A 26,310-nucleotide genomic window follows, 5' to 3' on the forward strand; every position below is an offset into this window, starting at 1 on the left:
AATCCTCTTTTTTCTTATTAAACGAATAACGAATTGGATCATATAATTGAAAGATCGGATCTAATCTGTAAATTTTTCTGCCATTTTTAAAGATAGGTTTTACCCTATTATTTGAAACCATTTACCCCCATGGAAATGCAGGAAGAATAACAAAAAAAAAACAAAGTAAGTTTTAATAAATACAAGGAAATTTAAAACATAAACAATTATATTGATGTACACTTCTACTAGATATACTTCAGAGTTATCTCCCCTCTTATACTATTGCCAGTCATAGTTCAAGGGTCAAGGGTCATGACCGCTCCTACAGAATCGCTAGATATACGTCACATATTTTATCCTTTTCCAAAACGCTTGTTCTTCAGCACTTGTTCTATTTTCGAAATCTGTATCAACAATTTTGAATCCTCGGATATTTGTCAGAGAGTTTGGTAAAATTCTTGTCCTCTTTATATCCCCCACTGCCTGTGATGGTTTAAATATTCTTCGTGATATGAAATGTTGACATCCATTAAACTTGTGTCTGGAATAGAACAAAATTGATATTTTGAAAAACAACAAATAGCATATCATCTTAATTACACCCTCTCGTCTTATAATTAAATTAAACAAAGAACATACTTTGATTTTGTATGATTAAATTCCTAGTCTTCCAGCGTAACAAAATTGAGACAGTGTTAATAGTTAATATTTTAATCTATCTATGCCGACGTGGCACGCGTAGTATGTTATATGTAAATATAACCGTATGTTACTAAGTCACGCATATCCAGTTAATAATACTCTGTCTGACTGTTACTAGACGTTAAAGGTATTTATAGTGTGAGTTTTATTCAGTCTATAATAAATCAATAACTAGTAAACTAGTTGGTATTTTACTTTGAAGTAAACAAAATACAGTGTTACCTCCCATTAATCAGTCTTTTATTTCGCATTTCTCTTATATGTTGTAATTCTTTCAACTCGTTAGATCTTTTCACTGCTTCGCTTATATTTACTCCTGCTTTTGCTACAGATCCAAGAGCTTGCGCTTCTGAGGAAATGGGGATTTGTTGTTTGAGACAAAGTTGGCTACTTTTGGGATGAGAGATGATAGAGCTGAGAAGAAAGCGTCTCCTTCGAATTTGTGTTGTTCGTGTTTTAAAATTAAAACTCATTCTGTTTTTAAATGAGTTAATTTGAAGATATTTTAGGGCTGGGGCGCTTGGGGGCTTGGTAAATGGGTACCCATATAGGCTTCGGGTTTATTAATCGCGTGCCTGGTGGGGTTGTTTGTTTGGTGGGCTTGGGGCGCCGCAGGCAAAGGAGTAGTATATGAGATTATAGATAGGGGGCGGTTTTTATAATTTAAAAAGTGATTTTTTTTAAAAATTATAAAAGGTGCCCCCTATCTATAATCTCATATACTACTTATATAGTTCAAGTTACGCTATAGCATTGTAATTAAATAGTTTTTATGGTATACAGTTCAAGTTACCATACGCTATAGCATTGTAATCAAATAGTTTATATGGTATACAGTTCAAGATATACGCTACAGCATTGTAATTAAATGGTTTATATGGTATACAGTTCAAGATATACGCTACAGCATTGTAATTAAATAGTTTTTATGGTATACAGTTCAAGTTACCATACGCTATAGCATTGTAATCAAATAGTTTATATGGTATACAGTTCAAGATATACGCTACAACATTGTAATTAAATGGTTTATATGGTATGCGCTATAGCATTGTAATTAAATAGTTTATATGGTATACAGTTCAAGTTATACGCTATAGCATTGTAATTAAATAGTTTATATGGTATACAGTTTAAATTATACGCTATAGCATTGTACTTAAATAGTTTATATGGTATACTGTTCAAGCATTGTAATTAAATAGTTTATATGGTATACAGTTCCAGTTATCATATGCAATAGCATTGTAATTAAATAGTTTATATGGTATGCGCTATAGCATTGTAATTAAATAGTTTATATGGTATACAGTTCAAGTGATCATACAATATAGCATTGTAATTAAATAGTTTATATGGTGTATAGTTCAAGTTAGCATACGGAATATGTTTGTAATTAGATAGTTTATATGCTATATAGTTCAGGTTATCATACGGTATAAGCTTGTAATTAAATAGTTTATATGCTATATAGTTCAAGTTATCATACGGTATAGCATTGTAATTAAATAGTTTATATGGTGTATAGTTCAAGTTATCATAGGGTATATGTGTGTAATTAGAGTTTATATTGTGTTCAGGTTATCATACGGTATAAGCTTGTAATTAGGTAGGTTATATGGTATATATATTTTTTGCATTATTCGGCTATCTAATGAATCAATATGATTAGTTAATTTGAGTATATGATTAAAAATCTAATCTTTTTTTTTTTGTATGTTCACATAATGGTATTCAAGTAACAGGTGGCTTTAAAGAGTATTCCTCTTTTTTGTAAAAAGTTTTCATTATCAAAAAAGGTAAATTATGCCTGAAAATATTCCAGGTAATTAAAAACGAAGAGTACTAATTGTGGATTAAGCAGTTTGGCTTTATAATGGCTCGATATTGAAACCTTAAGAAGACGTGGGAGATATTTCTCTACAATTAGGCTTTTATTTTACTAAAATCCATGACTAAAAAAACCGATTTGTTTAGCTAAGCTTATCAGTAATAATGTTCAAAGCTCACCGTCGAGATGAGACTTGAAATCCATGTGTGACCAGGATTATCAACGTTAGAAAGAAAAAAAGAAATCTATAGAAAAAGAAATTCCAAGCCTAATTACATATATTCAAGACCCAACTCAACCCATAATGGCGAATCTGTCCCTTTAATATTTGTTATAGATGAAATTTTAATTTTAGGAATTGATAATTCTATGATCCACGGACCAGGTTTAGTTTTAGTTGGACAATATTTTAAAAAGAAACGAGGATTAGGAACTGCTATATCTAACAGTGGTGTTAGTGCTGGTGCTGTTATTGTCCCTCCTATCGTTAAATTATTATTAGATCATTACGGTTTAGATGGGACACTGTTAATTATAGGTGCTATTGAGTTAAATGTCCTAGTCTTTGCGTGCTTGATGAGACCATTGGACAGCTTCAAAAGAAAACCAAAGCCTAAACATGTGAATAATGATAATATTATAACTGTCCCACAAATGATCGTAAAAAATGATATCAAAAATAACAAATCAAACTGCCAATTTGAAAGCGAGAAAGATAGCTTCCAACAGAACAGGAAGGACATAATCATAGATGGAAATAAATTTAACCACAAGGAGTATCTCAGTCCGTTAATCAGTGATATCAGACCACGAACAGCATCACAATCTAGTAGAAGAAGTACTTTTGCTTCCCATGAAGATGTTTATTCAGTTGTCTTCGACAATGATGATACCAAAGACAATCACAGAGAAAAGAAAAATCGAAATCCGTGTAAAAGTTTAGATTTCACCGTATGGAAACAACCGCATTTCTTAATGATGGCATTTAATGCTTTTTGTGGGAATTGCACAGTACTATTTTTAGCTTATTATCCAGCTCATGTGGTTGAGAAGGGGGCTAGTGAAAACGATTCGGCTTTATTTTTATCAATAGCGGGGGGAATTGACTTCTTTGCTCGTCTATTAGCAGGATACATTGCCGATAGAGGTTGTTTTCGGAGAACTCATATCTGTGTGTTCTCTTTATTCATGACAGCTTTAAATTGTCATTGTATCCGATTCTACGATAGCTATGGATTACAGCTATTAGGAACCATCGTATATGGCATATTTGGTGGAATATTTAATTCATTTACAGCTTTGCTTCTCATGGATTTTTTGGGCAGTGATAATTTAGCTCGATCTTTAGGATTTATAATGATATTGAATGGCGTTGCTGTTAGTATATATCATCCTACTGTAGGTATGTATTTACGAAGTGTGATTATGGACTCTGTTAGTTAGATTTTTCGCGTATACGGCCATATTTTTCTTCATTCTTTCATGTTTTTTATTTGGACTTTGATCATATGTTTTATTGTTGTATAATTATATTATAGCTAACATATCAAATATGTTGCAGTCGATAGGATTGACAGAATAAAAGAATGATCATATAATTTTAATGATCTTCTTCGATTTCAAATATTCATGTCTCGCACGTTTTCTGAATTTTAGTATTTGAATTTGTCTAATTTCAGGGGCTCTAAGAGATTACACCGGTTCATTTATACCAGCATACCACTTTATGGGTACAATGCTTTCACTGGCAGCTTTGATGCTGCTGTTAGAACCCTTTATAGCTCGTTGTGCCAAACGCTTGCAAAACAGAACAGACGGAGCAGAGTAATGAATTATGAAAGGAAAACCTATAATTAATAATTATGCAATTTCAGATTCTGGTTCTTTATGAAATATTAAAGAATTGTTTTCTACATTTTTTTTTATTATTGAACGTTTACCAAAATAGGTAATGACCTACCTTATTAACGTAAAAATTCATGAAAACTTAGAAATTAGCAGAACCGGATTTCTGAGTCTGGCTGTAACCTGCTTTCAAATCGCCTACATCTTACATTTCATGATTATGATAAAAATGAGTACGCCGACATACGCTACCCAGAAGAAACAGTCGTTCGTTCGTTATGAGTATTTGTTCATCACTACAACCAAACATATCGCATGGATGGACTTGCACAGTGCTGTGGCCCCATACATTCTAGATTTTGACGCTTTGCAAGAAGGTTGATTAATTTCTGTAGACTATTAATGTTTACCATCCTGCATTTGTGTATCACATAGTGGTTAATTAGTGTATGCTTAGTGTTATAATTTGCAATGTGGTGAACTTTACGTGCAATTGGCATGTTGCAAACTGGCTTATAACCTTGACTGCAATAGCGACCTTTCGTTCGTTATAGCTCGACATTGTGAAGATGCCCCGAAACAGGTCGTCCAAGGTCAATTACAAGATAAGATTGTAAATATGTCTATTTCACATAATATACCAACTTGCAACAGGAATACAGTACATTATAACTATGGTGCGAAAGAACTTCCAAGTTGTGATGCACTCTCAAAATAGCTACTTTTATCATCTCATCAATGAACAACTTGTATCTCACAATTTTTATAGAAGTCCCATTGAATGCTGACAATCTGGACCAAATTAGCCTCTTATATAGTTTGTTATACATTATAGTTTTTTTTATATCGATGCAGATATAAGTTGGTAGATTACCTATACGATTTATTGTCGCTCTTGGTGGAACACTGAGTGCAATTGGTATCATGGTCTGTGCCTTTGCTACCGAAATACAGCAAGTTGTTATTCTCCAAGCAGTCTTCATAGGTTTGTATTTACGATGACAAAATATTTTCACTGTTATATTGTATATAATTGTACAGTGATATTTAAATATAGAAATATTTAAACAGAACCTGAAACATGTTGTTACTCAGTGTTTCACGCTGTATAATCTTCAGACAACTGATGTTTGGTTGGAAGTGCAGACCCGAGAACAAGTAAAAGGGAAGCAAACTGGCAATTTATAACCAGCAGGAAAGATGGTTTTCAACAGAACAGGAAGGACATAATTATTGGCGTAAATAATTGGTGGGTATGTATGTAATGACTTTTTAACTTTTTGATAATTAATTGACGACGTCCGTTGATGGTATTTTAGTCTTTATTTTCACTTTGATAAATCTTATTTGATTTCGAGGAAGGGAGGGTTTTATCCTCCCAAATGTACAGACCTAGGATGGAACAAATACTATATAAATCATATGCTAATGGGAATTAATTTGCTATGATCAAGGATGTCATTTAAGTTTTTTAATATGCGACAATCATCTTTTGTTTATAGACATGGTGGGGGAATTTCTCTTGCAGACTTTAATACTGGGCATGGACTATTTTACGTGCTCGTGGAATTGAACGAGACATCAAAGGGTGCTATGCCTGCAGAATATTCAGTCCTATCGGTCTAGCTGTATTTAGTGTTTCAATCCAATTGGGCTTCCACAGCTTGAAAGGATTTCGAAGTTTAATCCTCTGGCAGACCAATTACTATAAGATCAATGGGGGTTAGGATAAGATCGTGTGCTGAATAGTCGACCAAGTTGAAATGATTAGAAAGATGCTTGTCTTTCTTAAATTTGACATCTGATCTGTTGGCAGTAAATCGAGTGCGTAAATTATTTTTGGTTTCTCTTATACATTGTTTGGGGCATTTCCCACATGAAATTAAGTAAATTAAATTCGAGGAGTTACTTATAAAATAGTTTTTACATCTATTTGAAAAGCATGGACCACTTCTTTAACCTAAAGGTATTTCGACATAACGCAGTAGTTTATCAAACCATACAATAATGTGTATACGACTAATCGTATGTTGCAGTCTTAGGTCATTGTTATGTTTTTTTTCTACAAGAAAAATCATCAGAAAATTGCAATGATCTCCATCGATCTCCAATATTCATATTATATGAATCTCATTATCACAATTCATCTCCTAATTTAATATTTGAAGTTATCTAATTCCAGGGGCTCTAAGAGATTATACTGGTTCTTTTATACCAGCATACCACTTTATAGGTACAGTGCTTTTACTGGCAGCTTTGATGCTGCTTTTAGAACTCTTTATAGCTCGATGTGCAAAACGCTTGCAGAAAAGACCAGACGTAGCAGAGTAATGAATTATGAAAGGAAAGCAGATACAGATGCAATCTTTAGAAGCTGCTACATTAGATTAAACAAAAATAATATATAATCTTCAGAGTTCTTTCAAACAGGTTGTATTAATGTTTCTGACATTGTGGAAATATAAGCAATAATATACACAGTCCGTGTGCCGAGGGCTATGATTGGCTGTATTTCCTGGCGTACAATCCAAACAAATTGCTGCATTCTGTGAAACACAAAGGAAGCGTGATGGTTCAACTCAGTTTCCCTTCGTCGGAGATGAAACCAATGCGATGGTAATAAACTGATGCACTAAGGCTCTTCACGAATAGTTACCCGTCTTTCACACAAGTTTTTTATTGGTTGAACTCACAGAAATTGCAATTGGCTATTGACTCGATACATTTTAGAGATCAAATCAAAATAATAAACTTTAATGGTCAATAAATAGATAAAGTAAATACATTGCTAAGGTTGCCATGTGGTTGGATGATATTCATTAGATATGTCGCAGATCAACTGCTGAATATATATTCTATTCCATTCTATTTAACAAATCTAACGATTTGTCCACTAAGCAACAGTCCACTGAGCAACATATTTCTAGTTTTCAGACAACCGAGGAAGTCCTGATTCCTTCTAAGTTTCTATGATGTTTCTGATTGTGAACAAAGGATACCATTCTCAACCGATCACAAGTTCTTTTGTATGAATTGTTTCCTGAGATTTCTTACACTTTCTAAACAAAGGTTCCATAAGTAATAAAACTGCGGACAATATAACACAGGCTCCCATACAATGAAATGATGCTATGTAAGTACCAGTATAGTCTTTCAATGCTCCTGAAATAGAAAATATTTAGAAAAACTTTAGATTCTATAATATTACTGAGACACCGTCGTAGCGCAAAGTAGAATTTACATCTCTTAAGTCACAAGCATTTAAATAAGATAAAAGCGTTTTGGAATGAAACTTACCAACTATGGGATGATAAGCACAGATAGCAGCTCCGTGTGTAATCATAACAAATCCCAGAGCTTTGGCCAGATCATCCATGCCAAGGAAATCCATGATTAAAACAGGAATAAAAGAGTTATAAACACCACTGAACATTCCAAATAAAACAATACCTATTATCTGATAATGGTAAGAACTATAAAACACCAACAGATGACAATTGAGCGCTGAAACAATCTGCGCTATTGCACAAATGTGGGTTCGCTTCATATAACCTAAATCAGCAAATAGTCCCGCGCCTAGACGGCAAAAGAAATCTACGGCTCCTGCAATAGATAAAATGTTTGCTGCATCTTGCTCGCTGGTTCCTAATTCTACCACATAGGCCGGATAATAGTTTAAAAATAACACCAAGAAACTGTTTAAGGCGAATGTCGAGTTTAATAACAGAAACAGTGGTTTCTTCCATAAATAGAATCCCAAAGAGTTGAAAAACGTCTTTAATCGATTATCTCCCTTAAGAAAAGGATTTTCACATTCTTCAACTCTTGAATCAATGAATTCCTGATTGTTTGGTACGAAAGTTGAGATATCAGTTTGGGAAGTGAAATCTGAAAGTCTACTGGCATTGGAACGCGTTCTTGGTCTGTGAAGTAACAATGGACTGTAATGGGAATTTGGTTTTAATTTGTTATTAGAATCCCAACTAACTAGCGATTCCCGAGATCTTATTAATTGTAGATCAATCTTGTCACATGGTTGAACAATGCCATCTGGTGATAAAACACGTGGAATAGTTGACTTCCTGGCTTGTTTCCTTGTTTTGAACGACTCAATGGGTACCATAAGAAGACCTGCTACTAAAATGTGTAGATGAATTCCTCCAAGAATAAGAAGAGCACCTCGTAGTCCATACTCATCTATCAGATATTTAACCAGGTGAGGAAATATGACGGCCCCAGCGCTTACAGCACTGGCAGCAATAGCAGCAGCGGTGGATCTCTTATTCTTGAAGTATTTCCCAATTAGCACCAACGCTGGGGCATGAACCATAGAATTACCCATTCCTAAAATTGGAAAAATCGTGAAAATGATATATCGAATAAATTCTTTATAGGTTGAGGGTTTTCGGATGTGCCATCTTCGTTTTCTCACTCAGTCTGAAGGTCCAAAGGACTAATATTGGAAAGACTTTTCTTTCAGATGTGGATTTTGTTTGTCTTCTTCGGAACACTCGGACTTAAAGGCATAAAACCTTTGACGTTTTATTCATTTCATATATATGTGTCATCATCGTTAGTTTAGCATCTAAATTATCCATTATCCATTTTAATTGATTAAAGAAACATTGATAACATTGGCAGCAAATTCAAGTGAATATATTGTAATTATTCAGTTGAATATTTTAATGAACAGAACAACCAATTTCGCCCGATCGTTGATAGCAAGTAGAGTCATCATAGATAAACAAGATTTACATGAACATTTAAGAATGGGATCAGATTGTGATAATATACATACCAACGAAAACACTTTGTGTTAAGATTAATTGTATTAGGTTGGTAGCAAATACTGATAATATTATACCAATACCAGATAAAAACCCTCCTAACATTACAATATATCTTATCTTAAATTTACTTACTAACACTTGCATCGTGATAAACACTGCAAAACAGTAAATAAAATAGAAATTACATATAATAAAACCTTGCTTGGTTTGGACCTTCAAATTAAGCACAAAATTTGGTATATTTTTACATATTTCATGTACATCATTATCATCTTGCTGGAATTGGAAAAATACTCGACACATTACCAGTCTATATGATTAATACTTTGGATTTTGTGCAGCGTACTTGCCAAATCATGGCATTGTATTGAATATTTTGTTACAATTATGTCCTTCAAGATATAAAATTAACAGAAATTCTTACCTGAAATACCGAATACACCAGCCATTACACCAACAATCAAGGCAGTTTCTGTTGTAGAACTTTTAAACAATATTAAAAATTCAATGAATAACAACCCCATTGCTTTATTATAACCAGCAATTATCAAGAAATTATGAAATGCCGCTGAAATGAAGTAATTGGCATGAATATTTTACACACACAATGAGTATCATGTGTTCTGATAATAATTTTGCCAGAATATCTGTCCCAACTTACTTTTATCAGCATAGCTAATATTGTATATCCGATATTTTGCGCTATGCAGTCAGCGATATGAGATGTATCGCCAGATAATGTACAAAGCCAATAGCATATATAACGTGGAACCAATTGTAACCTACCAAATGTTATAACCCAAGCCCAACCTCGATCAATTGGTAATCCATCGTCTTCTATTTCTGTATCATCATGAAGTTCTTCAATAACAGTTTTGACAATATCAGGATCGTTATTTGATACACGATTTTTTCTGACAGGTTGTGCATCCCCAACAGAAAGTTCTTCTAAATCTGGTTGTTTTTGCTCAGATATTACAGAGTCTTCCATGATTTCTCCAAGATGGTTGTCTGTCTCTTGTTTGTCCAGCATCATGATTTGAATGATGTTTTTCTGAATGGAGTATGATATTTATACTGAGTTCATTTCATAATCCGACACTCCTCTTCCTTTAGTACATCACCGTCACTAGTCCTGGTAAATAAAGAACATCAAATTATTAAGATACCTTTGCAGTGGATAACCATTGATAGTAAGGTAAGCAATGTTCTAGAAGTCTGGAAAATCGTGTACACCAAGCCATATTTCATTTTAGGTAAACTAGACAACTCAGCCTTCTCTTCTAGAAAGTCCACATAGCTAATAAAAAATTTATGGCATATTCATTTTATTGAATCATCATCTCATTCAAAATGTAGATCATGTACTCTAGTCTCAACAACTCAGCTTTTTACTGTTAATGATCAATTGTATTGTAAATATTCATACATACATTCAATTTAATCACCGTTACTAATTTTTATTAATATTAGTTGATATTTATAGTCCTGTTGTCTTTGACGTTAGTTTCATTGCAAAGATTTCTTTTCTTTTCCTTTTTTTGTCAAATTCGTTACGAGGCATTTGCCTCATTTGTTTTAATGTAGTTACTGCCCTGTATTATAATAGACCATTCAATTTCAACTATCTGAATTTTAAAATAATGCCTACAATATACTAAAATATAGTCTGATATATATCTTGATTCAAGATACAAACACATGGTTCTGAAAATGATCTTCTGCAAAGTCAAAAATGCATTCCGGAGTTTCAGACTATACAGAAAGTGATAATCATGACATTCCAAACCCCTCGTCGTGAGCAGCCTACTTCCTTCATTAGTACATTACATGTTAATAAAGAACTCCGTTTCTAAAATAGATTAACGTGAATTGTCCGCAGTGGTTAATTTACACTTCCTTTATTATTAAGTGTTGTATTTAATATTCATACTAAACATACTTTATAAATTGTGACATTATACAATAAGTAATGTACAATGTTGCACAGAATAAACAAACCGTAAATAGTGTAATTGGAGGATTGTAAAGTTTGGCATCTGAGCTATACGTTTAAACCAGTGGTTGCCTGATATAATATTGTGTCACTCCTGTATGGAAAAATTCATGTCAAGTTTATATGCCAAATACATCATGCCACTAGTGGATTAATATGCATCAGCAAGACATCATCTTCCCGTGTAGATTAATTGTTTTCGCTTTAAGTTTAATTGCCAGTTGCATCCGAGTTAGATTTTTGATTAATGCACACTTGTATTGGTTATTATTCACTCACCACACACTGGTAAAAGTTGAGTTACAATGCAAGATTACAGAGTTTATTAAACGCAGGACTATGCTTGACACCTTCACAAGCCAATTTATACAATTATGTAATGGTTAAGTCAAAAATACTAACCTCAATGCTTTGTAATTACAGATGAATTGAGTTATTTTTCACTTTCAGATACACTTCTATGGATATAAATTGATTGTATTCTAGTGTATAGTATTCTATTCGATAACAGATGAATTTTGATCTTACTACTGGAACACACTATACCCATTTTACCGAGTTTGTCAATACAGATTATAATATTTCAACAGAACCATTTTGACATTATCATTATTGTAAATTTATATATTTAGGGATTGACATAAACTCCTTTAAATATAAAACTAGGTAATTAAAGGTTTATGTTTACATTACGTATTTAATAAATAACCTCAAGTAGCCATTTCCGATAGATCTGATATGGCGAAAGTAGGTGTAAAATCAATATATAACGGAAATTACGAAAGCACAGGCCAAGCAGTTATATTCAACTTTACGGAATAAAAAGGCGATGAATGTTCTAAACAATATTTTTGTCGCAATTTGTCACATTTAATTGCTTGACAGGTTTTAAATCACTCAAAGAAGAAATTTCCCATGAATCCTCTTAGAGTCACCCTAGTCTATTTCACCTTGAATGAATCTACTTTTGATATCGGTTTATATCTTAATTTCGATCCATATGCTATATTATTTTTTTCTTGCAATTCTACAAACCGTTCACGAATTTAAATTTTTACATAAAGGGAGGTAACTATACAGATTTTGTACATCGGATGCGAAGTCATTACAATTGTTTACAAAGGCAAGTTTTCAAGAATAGCACTGGAATCATCATGGATTATGTCGAGTAAAGTACAGAATTTGTCCCAGACTTGAAAGAATACGCCGCCCATAGCATAACTGTACACCATACAAATGATTCCATTGCCATAACCCGATATATTTGTTTTGCAATGTCAGTTTAATTCAATGCGTATTACCTTTTTACAGAAAAGTGAAGAAATTAAAAAAAAAAAACAATTAGTGAAAATATTTCGTTGTAATATATCGTAGAAAAACAATGACAAATATGCACATTAATCCTATGAGAAATTACTATACATGAAAAGAATATTTACCTGAACTGCAGAGGCTATACATGTAATAATGTAATAATTTATAGTCAATGTTTCAGGTCACCTTGCACAACACTTTGTAAAAGTCATCATTTCCTGTGTTTGTGGCTGGTGTGAAAGAACAGATGTGATATATAAAGATTAAACTCGTTTCTCGAGTGGTCAGTTCTTCCCCTTATAACCCTTGTTCAACTTATATTCAGACATTAAATTTGAATATAACGTTTATTATTTTAGTTATATATTATTAATTATCAATAACTACATGAAAAAAAAAGATCACATCAAAACGCACCTCGATCCTCGAAAATAAAATTATGCGATGTATTACACAACATATCTTAATACACCCCCTTTACACCTCGTAAATTTCGAGCGACGGTATTCGAATATGTTACGGTACGCTTTAATATAACAAATGTACATGGTGTTGAGTGTGTCTGGCCGTTAAAGTTTAGTCGGGACCTGGCATCCTAGACGAAGGTAGGGATCTTACATTTCTACTGACAGTGTAAATGGTTAAGAGTACCAGTTCCAAATTACAAAATCTTCTCTGCATGTGCTAATAATTATTATTGTCCGCAATTTGACTCTTTGTTGGCCGTTTTTAAATTTTTCGTTAGAGAGCGCATACTTACTTCCGTCTGGGCAATGTGCAACATCTAAATAGCTTTTTTAATCTCGGCAAATACTGTTCCGGGCACGAAGCGCCTTATAAAATTAATTGGTGAGATTAATTAGTTATTTCTCTTGACCTTACTTTTGTCCTCAGCTTTTCGACGTTTTAAGAAAAGTTTGTCTACCCATCATGGCAATTCTAATGAGTGCTACATACAATATTTTCATAGACAGTTAAAAGAGTGTTCAGAGATTTATGTCACCTTATCGCGTAACTTGTTATCGTTATAACGCCTGAGTAATAGAGAAATCAGATTAGCAACAGAGGTTTAACCAAGATTATCAACAGCGAAACATAGATTGACGTGGTTGACAATAATAACAGCTATTCCCGAGCACAGTATTGACCAGTTGGCATATTTCTTTAGACGTACAGGTCTCCTTTTGGACGGTCAATGTAAACCAACATAATTATGTGAAAAGTTTTAATGTGTCTCGGATCAGTTCTGTTAAGTGACATGAATAATATTGCGACTGTATTTCCCGATCATGGGATTACGCCTGCAGTAAATACCCATGGTCATCATTTTTATTTGATCATTTGGGTATTATTCAGGACCTTTTCATAAAAAAACACAATGGCATTCCACATCCCGGATTTAGAGGTGATTGTGGAGCAAGTAAATCATTCTAGTGAGACTACAGATAAATCTACTAACTGTATTGATAAAAGTAGTGGTATGGACATTTCAGACGTGCTACAATCCTCTAAATGTGTCATAAACAGCTCTCCCTTGCAGGATGTAGAAACGTCAGATTTAGGTGAAAGTGTTGACGATTTAGATGCTGATGACGATGCTGATGATCGCCCTATAGATACAGGATGGGCATGGATGGTAGCATTCGGTAATTCTTTTCGCTTCCATGTGTTTCTGGTCGTTCTTTTTATATCTAGTCGAGCATATTTTTAACTTTGTTATTATTCACTTAAAATAATTATATTGTCTGTCATTTACCATTTATGGAGACCACAATAACTTTCTCTCGGTGAAAGCAAGAACGACTCAAGGGAATTTATATTTGTTTTTCAGCCTGTATGATGATAGCAACCATAATTATCGGATATCTGATCTGTCTTGGCATACTATTCGTGGAGTTTCTAAAGCTCTTCGATGCTTCAGCAACCTCAACAACTTTGATATTTGGTGTAATGGCAATTGTCTACTCATTGTCATGTAAGTTTGTTTTATTCATTGACCTCTATTATAATTAGAATAAACAACCTTAGATGTCTGATGTTCAAATAAAACAAATAATTTTGGAGATGTATAGAATTGAATCTATATATTTCTGTAAAATTATAAATAGTCTGATCTATTGGAACCTATGACTGAAATCAGAATAGCGGGTATTACAATACAGCTTGACCCTTCTCCATTTACCAATCATTGATGATAATTATACGATTTCCATTAATGCTCCTTGATAATTGCTTATTCATATTTTAATATAATTCATCCCGCCTGTCCTTTGTTCACTAGGTGAATGACAATGTATTTTCTTGTAATGTTATGCGAGATTAATCCCGGGTATAGTATACTGGTAATATGGAGCTATATAATGCAATTTTTTCCAGTAACATGTCCTTAATAATTCGGGTCATTCTCAGGTATTTGTTCGATTATATCGTAATCCGTTTAATTTTATTGGTATTACTTTGTCTTAAGGTAGATGAGTAGGGTCAGGAACTGTAAATAACTATATATGTTTTACATTTCAGCATTTATATCAATGCAAGTTCTCCTCAGCCGCTTCTCCATTCGTCAGGTGATATCTTGTGGTGCTATTATAACATCATTAGGAATCCTTGGCTCGGTATTTGCACAAAATGTTACAGTCTTGATATGTACTCAAAGTGTTTTTGTTGGTAAGAATCTGTTTTATATTTGCATAATCTACTTCGTTCATGATATGAATGGCTTTAATCGGTAAATACCAGAAAATATTAAGCCGATTTCTTTTTCCAGACCACTTGTATACATGTATACCTATTAAAGGATTCAGACATCTATTAACATAATATGTGTGACTTTATTTCAGGAATAGGTCAATCGATGATTGTTGGTCCAAATGTCTTAGCAGTTAGCCAGTATTTCAGAAAGAGAAGGGCATTTGCTATATCATTAACTAACAGTGGGATCAGTTTTGCAACAGTTCTATTTCCTATGCTTTGTCGGTTTTTATTGGATACCTATGGTTTACGAGGAACTTTGTTAATATTTTGTGGCATTGAACTCAACATTGTAGTATTTAGTCTGCTCATAAGACCACTGCCACCAAAACCGGGAGATGGTGGTGCCGGATTAAAGCAAACAATAAGTAATAGATTGAAGGTGCCGCTGATGGAGGCGCATCGGGAAAGAATCTCTAGAGGTGATAGATTAGGCAGTTGGTCATCCATATCAGTAAGCAACGCGAACGCGACTGGTCAGCCAGTTGAGCGGACTCGGTTTGCCTCTATACTCCACTCAAAGAACCACATAAACACTACCAGAGAACAGGGAGGCAGTTCTTCAATTATTCACAGGTTACATTTACGTCCTGAAATCCAAAGCGTCTCGACCATTATGGGAAGTATGGCGTCAATACCCCAAGTAGAGAATATAACTCGAAGGAATAACTCTGAGTCTAATAAAGGTTTTCTAGCACTTTTGAAGGGACTGGATTTTTCTGTGTGTAAACGTCCGTTGTTTCATCTGATAACTATATCTAGTTGTTGTGGAATACCTATTTATATATACCTACAATATTTACCTGCTATTTTTGCTGAGTTCGAAACTTCAGATGAAGATGTTCCCATTTTTCTCTGTATAATAGGAGCATTGGACTTTGTGAGTAGGTTGGCTTTTGGATATTTTGCTGATACAGGACATGTTAAAATATCAACTATCATGATAATTTCTATAACAATAGCTGGTATCAATTGTCAACTCATGACATTCTATACAAATTATGGAAGTCAGTTTGCATGTGTCACGATATTTGGAATATTTTCCAATATTTACGGAACATTTCTACCAGTGTTATGTACTGAATTTTTAGGAATTGAGAATTTATCTAAAGCTTTGGGGTTCCTACAGATAGCTCATGGTGCTATAATCTCTGGTATCCATCCCATTATAGGTAAGTAATGCATGTATATTATCTTCCTTATTATTCTGGTGACTATTGTCAATTTGTGACACCAATAACAAATCACGGGTCTGTTAGAAACGGCTAGAGTATGTTACACTATGATGTTTCAGGAACCATATGCTTATGGGTATCTTTGTTCCCTGTTAAGACACAACACCAAAATATAAAAGGTTTGTTGGTGAAATTTGATACGCTTGATAGTATTTTTATGTTACCTTTGAAAGAACAGGAAAGAATCTTACGTAATCTTGTTTTAAGGAGATACTCCTGGATATACTGAGCCTGTTGTCGTTTAGGATGTCTCTTTTGCTGAAACATACTGTCTAAATTCAAGATAAAAACTGTATTCATTGTTGGCTCAAATACTTTAATAATTGCAGCGGGTGTTTCTTGAAATGCTCAGCCCTCTGCTATTTGGTTTGCCAGTTATTCTGGAATCTACCTTCAGTGTATCAAATGCAAAATACTTATTTGGTGAACAAATTATGTCTATAATGTGCAACTCCAGTATCGGAAGCAGAGTAACATCCGGCGCATTATACACGCAAATATATGGTATATTCTCAAACAATTATGATGTCATCGATTAAAAACAATTTTTGTATTTTTGTTTCAATTTTTAATTTCAGGATTATTAAAAGACACAACAGGGACATATATCAGTTCTTATCATTTTATAGGAGCGTTAGCAATACTAGCAGCCATACTTCATATACTAGAACCAATATTCAGACGTCTTGATAACAAACAACAAACAGAGAACAAAGATATTCAATTACCCAGAGCAGCACTATGAGGTGTGTGTGTGTTTGTGCGAGAATATAAAAGTAATTTCAACATATTATTTCCTTACCTCGAGTGCTAATAATGCCTAAAGGTGAAGGTCAAAAACTATGAGCACAATGCGAAATCATGACAATGACTACAAGTTATGGCTTTGTGGCTAATACAATCATGTCAGAGGTATTTAGATCAAAACAAAGATTAAGGACCTGACTCCAATGCAACTGGTTTGTCCTAAAGGCACCATCTCATGATAATGTCAGCACAGGGAATAGTCAGATTAACAGTATGATAAAATATAGTCAATGGTCATGTTTCTATAAGATTTAAATAAATTTTCAATATAAACATATTCAAACGAAAATATAAAAAATGTAAAGAATACAATATCTAAGGAGAACAAAACAAAATAAATAATTTATGCATGAAATGGATATTCCGGATGACATTTCAATCTGAAAAAGTAAATTCATATCAATTAATACAGTTTTCACTTTCGTATTAAGAATGACAGATAATCTCATTGGGGATTGATCTGCATTGGAAATTTTTCGTCACCGACAAATATTGGTACAGATTTTCTTAAATTAACCGTTTGCGTTGATCCAGTTGATCGTAGTTGAACTTTTTATACTTACATGTCAAACGAACCAAACAATCTTAACTTTTTATCAAGGTCTGCTATTTGCTTCATCTCGGCTGGACTCAGTTGAAAGTCAAAGATCTGAAATATTGATGTTAAAGCTATGGTTTTATGCTAGATATAGTTTCAGTCAAGTCGCCTGGCTGTGGTGGCTCACTGCGTCAATTACTTGCTCCCTAACCTGTAGAACGGTTGGTCGAGAAACTACCGTCGTCAGTGAAATTATATATGTTTTGTACAAGTTACTTCCCTTGAAATAAGCATCTTGCGTACTGATAAAAGTATATTATATTAATTTTGTGTTGTGAAGCGTCAAGATAACATTATAGAAATTCGAATCTATCCTCAGATTCATTAAGCATCGGGTCCATTACTCACCTCGCTATTTTCTTTGATCCGTTTCGGATTTGAGCTTTTTGGAATAATAATTATACCTCTCTGTATTAATTCACGTAACAAAATCTAAAAAAATGTCAAAATATTTATAATCTATGGGTATGAACTTTCTTACTTATCGTGGGTGGTACATAATGTATAAAGCTATATCTTTTCAAATTGGAAATTTGTAAGTTCAAGGTCTTTTGTAGAGTTAGATTAGAATGTTTGATAATAGTGTAGTAGTAGTCTCTGCATGGGTTAACATGACGACTTTTCTGTTTGTTTTTAGCTTATCCAATAAATATATATATTTCATCAATTATGCGAAAAATACATACCTGACCGGGTGATTTCTTATGCTTAGTTGCAAGTTGTTTGATAAATGGTTCCTCCATAAGTACTGGATGACTATTATCGCGACTGCAATTGAAATATCAGGATTGTGTGATTGTGGTTTACTTTGTTAGTTCATGTCTCTGAAGTGTTGCCAAACTCAATGATAACATAAAGAATTCGCATTTTCGAACCGAACTTGCAAAATTAAATGTTACCATTACCTATATTTATTTTGAAGACTTTATGTTCAACAATTGCCAGCGTATCAAGTTCTTCCATTGGTATATAAAATTATTGTGATTGTGCGGAAATAACTTTGTCAGGTCTTTCCATTTACATTTACATTTACAAAATAGATGTTAAACTTACAAGCTTTCCGGTCGACCTGGTGAACCAAGACTACCATATGATGTCAGATAAACATTATGTTTCTTACAGGCATTAAATAATTCTTCTTGTCTCATATAAGCATGGCATTCTACCTGTAAATTCAATAACATATTGAAGATGGTCAAGTTTTACGGCGGACATACATACACCTGATAGTGTTGTTACAAGATGCTATTTTTTTTATCTGGCTTCCGGTCTAATTTGCTGATCTCTCATTGTCTTTAATTTACCATAGTCATATGCTAAGATTTCAACCATAATAAGTTTAAGTTTTTACAAGATGTCAAGATAGTATATTTGCTGTCAGAGTTGGTGATTTTTGGCAGCCCCATAGCAGACTTGATTGTTCGGAGGGGCAAATAATATATCCGGAGGGGCAATAGCGTTTACTTGCAGAAATGGAATCAGTCGGTTGTTAATTACTGACCTGGTTTGTAACTGGTTTTATTGTACCATGTTTAACAATTCTATCAACTTGTTCAGCACTGTAATTAGAAACTCCTATAGATTTCACTTTACCATTTTTTACAAGTTTCTCCATTGCCTGAATGAAAATTAATTACGTTGGAGATGTGCATTATTAGTATAATTTAAATGGGCAAGAATCATGTTATAGTGTTCTCAAAAGGAATTTACCATCAGTCAAAAAGAAACTTACAGCCCATGTATCTTGAACTTTGACATCTAGTACAGCTGGAGTACCATCTGGGTTAGTGGGAAAAGCCCCTCCTGAGCTAGTATTCTGTAGCAAAAAAAGCAATCATAAGTATAAATAAACTTAATTAAATATTAAAATGTTTTTATTTGGATAAACCTTTATCCAATGTAACTTGGAAAAATTCATAATTTAATCACCAGTATGTCGAAGAAATCACATGAACAGAAGGTAATGACGAACCTTAAATGCCATAGAGTTGTGGGCCAGATAGAGATCAATATAGTCCAATCCTAAAGCTTTCAATGATATATCACATCCTTCAGCAACTTTACTTGGTTCCATAAACGTCGACCACAGCTAGAAGACAGAATAATACACAAATACAAGATATTTATTTAATCATTTATTAACTTGCTGTAAAATCATTTGAGTTTGTCTGTTTACTCTGAATGCCTCACTGTTGTACATTCAAAAGTTGAAATGGTTACAATGAAGCTGTAAATATACTATAATTACATTTCAACTCAACCAACAAACCTTCGATGTAACAAAGACATCCTCTCTCTTTATTTTACCAGCTTTAATATATTCATTTATGACTTCACCAATTACAGCTTCATTTTCATAAACTAAAGCTGTATCAAAATGGCGATATCCCACATCTAAAGCTGCTCGTACTGCAGTCTGACATACTTCTTTAGTAGACTACAATAAATATATTTCGTGCTCTCACATTTGTTTAAGGTGTACACGCGGAAGAGTAATAAATTGTGCTTTAAGCACTTGAGTGAAGTCCAAAAAGGCTAATATGCTCACCATTCCGGGACGCCTGATACCACTCTGAAGCCGGATTTGTCAAATTGGCATTCCTTTCGAAGAGTTCACATCGCTAATATTATTTTCTTTTCAATATATTTATTGCTTTAGTTGGAAATTGAATGCAATTTATGTGGTCTCATTTACTTAATGGCGTGCACGTTGCCTTTGTATCCCCATCAGACAAGATTTTGATATTTATTAACATAGATAATTTAAATATATTTATTATAGCGAAATAAGTTATGTTAATTTAGAAATACTACCTGAAAGGTTCCCAATCCGAACTGTGGAAACTTAATACCATTATTCAACGTTATCATTGGACCAACCATCTTGATATTTTACCTCAACACTGAAAATGATAACAGAATCAACGGGCATGTACACATGTAGGATAATTATTTAACAAGCATTCAATATTATCATATAATATGCTTTAACTTTCCAGTGCTTTGAATTTAATCTAAAATACAGCGAGGCATTTTTAAAGTCATTAAGACACAGAAGAAAGGGGGTATAATTCAATTCTTTTAGTATTAGGGTTTACATCTTACTTAACAAAGCAGTATTTTTCCTACTCTGTTTGCATCAAGATTGTTAAAATTGATTAACCTAAGACTTCGGTATTCAAATTGTTTAACATTTTCTTTTATATCGCTTTGGTTTGTCGTAGTAGACAGTTATATTAATGCGCCATTGAACATGTCTCCATATACGTTGTGGTCATTTATCTTGAGTCAATAAGTTGATACAAAGCAGTTCAAAGTCTAAAACATTCTAAAATAAGTTTTCTATATATCTATGTACCTAAACCTTGAAGTAGGTTTTCACTTTTATAGATTGGTTTCCTTATTTTTTAGTGTCAAATTAAGCAAACTATTTGAAGAATTGGTGTTTTTAATGAATTATCATGTAATTGCATATAATTAAGAGTTGTAACCAATCAGAAATGTCCATGTATGAGCAATCTTAATAAACAAAAAAAAGTTACTAATTGGAATTCTGCTGGTAATTCTCTTCTAATTTAGTTGATTTTGAATTAATTATGGACAAACTGGTATTTTCCAAGTCATTAGAACACATCTTCATTCTATTCATATAAGTATTAGCATTTTCATTGTCATAAATGAAAATAAGGGACCCCTTTTTTAATAGACCTTTGTGAGTCGATAAACGTTTCCCCATTGGAACTGTGTTTTTGCTGTAATCGTGGAAAAACGATTGTTCGCATGTTCCTTTTTAGTAACCAATTTATAGAATTTCAGGAACCATAGACGTAAGAAGTATTATAGGCATGTTGAAAATAAAAGGCATAATTCGGACCTCATAAAACGGCTTTTGTACCAATCCTGTTGGACACAAAGTCTCTAAATAAATCCGGTGAACGAATCCACTGCGACACAAATCGACGACTAAGCAGTTTATTCTGACACATTCTCTCCCATGGTACAGTTAAAATGATTGACCTATAAATATGTCGTAATACAATTTCACATCTTACTACAGGACCATATACGTAAAAAAACCTAGTGATTCTTGTCTTAATTGTGCAATATTGCAAGCATGCTATCGAGGAGCTTTCCTTTGTTTTGCTCGACACGATAATTACTAGTGTATGTCGTATGAATAATACTATAATAAAATACCGAAATGTCCCAAATAATATAATTCTTACCTTACGACAAGTATAAAACTAAACAAGTAAAATATACAGACCGTGTATTGTACAACCGTCCTATTTATAGATTACCATGATTCAGCTATTTCAATTCTTATTGATATTACCGTAACACCTATTTAATTCACTAAGTTATTCAATAGATATATATAATGAAATATCATTCAATTACATTGTAGAATTTTTTGTCAAGATTTTTATCTTTTTGATTGGGATTACCATTGATTACTTATTTGATTCATTATTGGTCTTTTTTCTAACCATATAGGATTACAAACAAGAAGCGTTCCGTATATCTCTAAACTGTTATGTCTTGTCCCATATAGTGAAAGTTATTTTGGACTGGCCACCTTACCAGATGATAGAGCTTAATTATCAGCTTTGGGTAAAATTAGACAAACTGTAAATACCAACGTCTCTTTAATTAGACCTAGTGCTACACAAATCTTAATTTAATAACAAAAGTCAAGATATAAAGCATTTTTATTTCATAAATTCACATATTTTATTATATAAAACACCATGTAGCCTAGTTCTTCTTGTTGATTTAATGTGGAAATTCAGGATGCGATGTATTAAAAAGACTAAAAAAGAGAACAAATTGTCATAGAAAAATGCTTCTGAAAAGATTTCATATTTGCACGTGGTTTGCTTAAACTGAAAGATTTTTAAAAGTTGAAAGAAGCAGTATTTGTAATACTAGAAATAATGACAGTATAATTACCTGTCGACAACAAATAAACGTAAATTTTTATCCAAACTTTCGATCTGTTTCACATCAGCTGGTGATAATTCGAAATCAAAAATCTAAAATGGACAATTATTATAAATATATTAGTCTGTCTTAGTGTCTTCTTACTCTAGAAGATAACTTTACGATTGCTGAGTATTTGTAAATGAAAAGTATATTTACATGTATATCCCAAGTCCCAGGGAGGAGCCTGTTTTCTCACAATTAAACTCAACCTTACTAACTATTTGTAAGTGATAAGGAATTGACATAAAGGCACATAATATTTTTCTTCCATATATTTTATTCGAACGAAAGGAATATACATTACCTCACTGTTTTCTTTGATCCTTTTAGGGTTCACACTCTTTGGTATAACAAGTATACCTCTCTGAACCATCTGTCTCAGTAAGATCTATAACAATATATATTATTCAACTAAAGTGTTTCTGTAATTCTCGAGTTAAACATATGCCCATGTTTACAAGACGAGAAATGCTTAATTCGATTAAATGCGCAAACTACTGAAGGTGTTGAGTATATTTTATATAACATATCACTTAATTCCCTAACCTTAGTTTCTACTTCCCCTCGAAAGTCTTTTGAATCTTACAGTTTAGATTATAGTTACCTGTCCAGCCGACTTCTTGTATTTCTCAGCCAACTTTTTAATCGCTGGATCTTGTAATAAAACTGAGTGTGTGTCATCAACACTGGAATAGAGATAGGGTTGATTCATTGTCAAAGTAGCAATATATATGACCAGATACTAATAATTCGAGACAAATCATCATAGGTTCCCTCTGCTCAATATTAGCAACGCCAAATTGCTGCTTTGCAGGTTAGGTAACAAAAAGATTCTTACATATGAGCTGGTCGAGCAGGAGATCCAAGAGTGGCATATGACGTTAATTTTATATCGTGCTTCGTACAGACTGTGTATAGTTCATTCCGTTGATAATAAGCATGGCACTCGACCTGTTCACAAAAGAGAAATACTTTATATATAATGAAAGAACACAAGAGCTTGAACCATGCTGCCACAATCATTAAGCGTTTATTGAGTCGTAATGATACCAGTATAAATTTTTCAGTATTTATTCAATCGTAAAGATATCACCTGGTTTGTTACTGGTTTAATTTTAGTTTTCTGTACCAGTCTTTCAATCTGTTTAGGACCATAGTTAGATACACCTATAGATTTACATTTACCAGTAGCAACCAGTTTCTCCATATCCTAAAATATAATAGTATGGCAAATTAAATAAAATATTTTATATATTTATTTGAGTAGGAAGTGGGATCTTATGAACAGGAGTTAGCAGGTTATTTGACGATATAAGACCAGTCGAGCTGAATACTTCTATAACTCTATGTTGTATGAAAACTTACTTACCGCCCATGATGTTTCAATTGGAATATTTTTGACGGCATCAATATTTTTTGGGAAAAGATCACCAGAACCAGTATCCTGTAAGATTAGATACACGTTTATCATGTTTTATAAGTATCAAAGCCAAGTATTAATGAACCACGGATTTTAAAGTATCAATTCCGTCATACATGGGTAGCGTCTAATGAACTTATATGAGGAAATATATCAATCATCTTCCGTAAGATTGTTTTCAAAGCGATCTTAATTTCATTTAATTGCAGACAGTTCCATATTTAACTAACAACTCAGCGTGGTCTCTACTCACCTCCAATGCAATTGGATAATGAAACAGAAATAGGTCAATGTAACCCAAATTCAGATTATCTAAAGACTTCTTAAAACCTTCTGCTACTTTATCATGGAATGTTGACCAAAGCTTGAATTAAATAATACACACCATTACATTAACACGTTCAAATCAGATATCTGTCGAATGTTCGTAAAATTAAGTAAAAGGTACCTTCGATGTAATGAAGACATCTTCTCTCTTTATTTTACCAGCTTTAATATATTCATTTATGACTTCACCAATATCGGCTTCATTTCCGTAGGCAAAAGCAGAATCAAAATGGCGATACCCAGCATCTAGAGCAGCTCTGACTGCCGTCTTACATTCCTCTTTCGTACTCTTCAACAAGAGAAAATGTAACAGTTGAACTAGAAATAATTCATAAATCATATTGTTGGTCGACCTGACTTTTGTACTATAATTATGAAGTAAACTTCCCTGACAACTACCCAGAAAAAAGCTCACCGAATGGTAACATCTCCAGTTTCCTTCATAGCCTTTGTATACATTTTTGAAAAAAACCCAAATATTTCAAGTGATGGTTATGGAAAACATAAACTTAACGATCATTTAAAATAGTAGCGTTATTCTTACCTGCCAGGTACCGAGTCCAAATTGTGGAAATTTAATACCATTGTAAAATGTTATAAAGGGCCCAATCATTGCCATTGTTGAAATATCAATAACTTAAATGGAAACTTATCAGTTATACTGAAATATAGATGGACAGCTTACACAAATGACCTCTACTGATAGGGCTAATCATAAAGACTAGCCGCTTGTAGATAAAAAGAGATAGTACGAACTGTTCAGTACCGAGAAAACGATATCAAAATTTGAAACTACGGACTATACATAATTTATGAAGAGACACTACCTAGGTCATCCTAATAATAACTTAAGAATGTTACACAGATTCCTTTACATCACGGGTCACTTGTTATTATTATTAAGGTAAGAAAAGTATATTAAATGGACACGTTTACTTAAAGTGATACTACGTGTTAGAATAACATAAAATTTAATTCTCAAGAATGGTCAATATGAGTATATATTCATCAGTGAACTTACCTGGTGTCATAAAGTTACCACAGAATGCCTGTAAAATCTAAAAAAATTGGAAAATTCATAAAACTAAGTAATTATTGAAAAACGCTTAATCATAATATTAAGCGTTTTTCAATAGTTAATTGCATTTTTATTAAGTTTTTTGGATCGGATTATATAAGGAACCTGTTATGTTATATATAACACCAGGTATATCTACTGATGAATATATGCTCTTATTGGCCAAGTTTAAAATTCTTAAATTGTATGTTTATTCTAAGACGTGTATCACTTTAATCACACCGTATCCGTCGACCTAAGTCGACAGTGTAATTTTTTATGATTTAGGTAAATGTATCACTATTTGTAGTCAAATAATCTAAAGTAAACCATGTCAACCTAAATGATATCAACTAAACAAATTAAAATAGAAATACGGAACATCCCTTTTCTTGTCAAAGACGAGTATATGGTAGTATGTGCAAATGATAATGACATATATGCCAGGATAGCTTGCGAGGCAAGGTAACATACGCCCACTGGCAGCTGTCAGCTGTCAGAAATGATAAAGTGATTAGTGACTAAAGTAGGAATTTTCTCATATTGAAGAAATTTTATTGGTTTCAATTCAATTATATATATATATATATTTACTGACAGTTACTTATACTGAGTAATTCCACAAAATTTTATAAAATCAATATCAATAACTCAAATACAACAAACAAT

The 26,310-nt window shown here is 33.0% G+C and overlaps 4 protein-coding genes across 4 annotated transcripts in view; 2 read left to right on the top strand and 2 right to left on the bottom strand.

The window, feature by feature from the left end:
• LOTGIDRAFT_187198 (hypothetical protein) overlaps positions 1-4,424 on the top strand; it is a 21,455-nt gene extending 17,031 nt beyond the window's left edge. Inside the window, exons 5-7 of the mRNA XM_009052327.1 lie at positions 2,871-3,160; positions 3,431-3,917; positions 4,195-4,424. Of these exons, the coding sequence (XP_009050575.1) occupies positions 2,871-3,160; positions 3,431-3,917; positions 4,195-4,343 (926 nt within the window). The 3' untranslated portion in view covers positions 4,344-4,424. The remainder of the gene's footprint in view (positions 1-2,870; positions 3,161-3,430; positions 3,918-4,194) is intronic.
• A 2,940-nt stretch (positions 4,425-7,364) lies between these two features.
• On the bottom strand, positions 7,365-10,183 carry LOTGIDRAFT_158918 (hypothetical protein; the record flags this gene model as incomplete). The annotated part of the gene is made up of 5 exons (XM_009052328.1): positions 7,365-7,522; positions 7,658-8,704; positions 9,159-9,305; positions 9,575-9,718; positions 9,937-10,183. 5 exons carry the CDS (start codon positions 10,181-10,183, stop codon positions 7,365-7,367), a joined length of 1,743 nt encoding a protein of 580 aa, XP_009050576.1.
• Positions 10,184-13,838: 3,655 nt separating this feature from the next.
• Positions 13,839-17,191, top strand: LOTGIDRAFT_158919 (hypothetical protein; the record flags this gene model as incomplete). Its single annotated transcript, XM_009052329.1, has 5 exons — positions 13,839-14,106; positions 14,292-14,435; positions 14,981-15,127; positions 15,301-16,383; positions 17,025-17,191. 5 exons carry the CDS (start codon positions 13,839-13,841, stop codon positions 17,189-17,191), a joined length of 1,809 nt encoding a protein of 602 aa, XP_009050577.1.
• A 405-nt stretch (positions 17,192-17,596) lies between these two features.
• LOTGIDRAFT_158920 (hypothetical protein) lies at positions 17,597-25,203 on the bottom strand (the record flags this gene model as incomplete). The annotated part of the gene is made up of 10 exons (XM_009052330.1): positions 17,597-17,633; positions 17,817-17,902; positions 18,200-18,283; positions 18,538-18,619; positions 18,905-19,017; positions 19,353-19,469; positions 19,584-19,667; positions 19,824-19,940; positions 24,706-24,873; positions 25,129-25,203. 10 exons carry the CDS (start codon positions 25,201-25,203, stop codon positions 17,597-17,599), a joined length of 963 nt encoding a protein of 320 aa, XP_009050578.1.
• Between the last annotated feature and the right edge of the window lie 1,107 nt (positions 25,204-26,310).

Source organism: Lottia gigantea (assembly GCF_000327385.1).
Source record: "Lottia gigantea unplaced genomic scaffold LOTGIsca_18, whole genome shotgun sequence".
NCBI lineage: Eukaryota > Metazoa > Mollusca > Gastropoda > Lottiidae > Lottia > Lottia gigantea.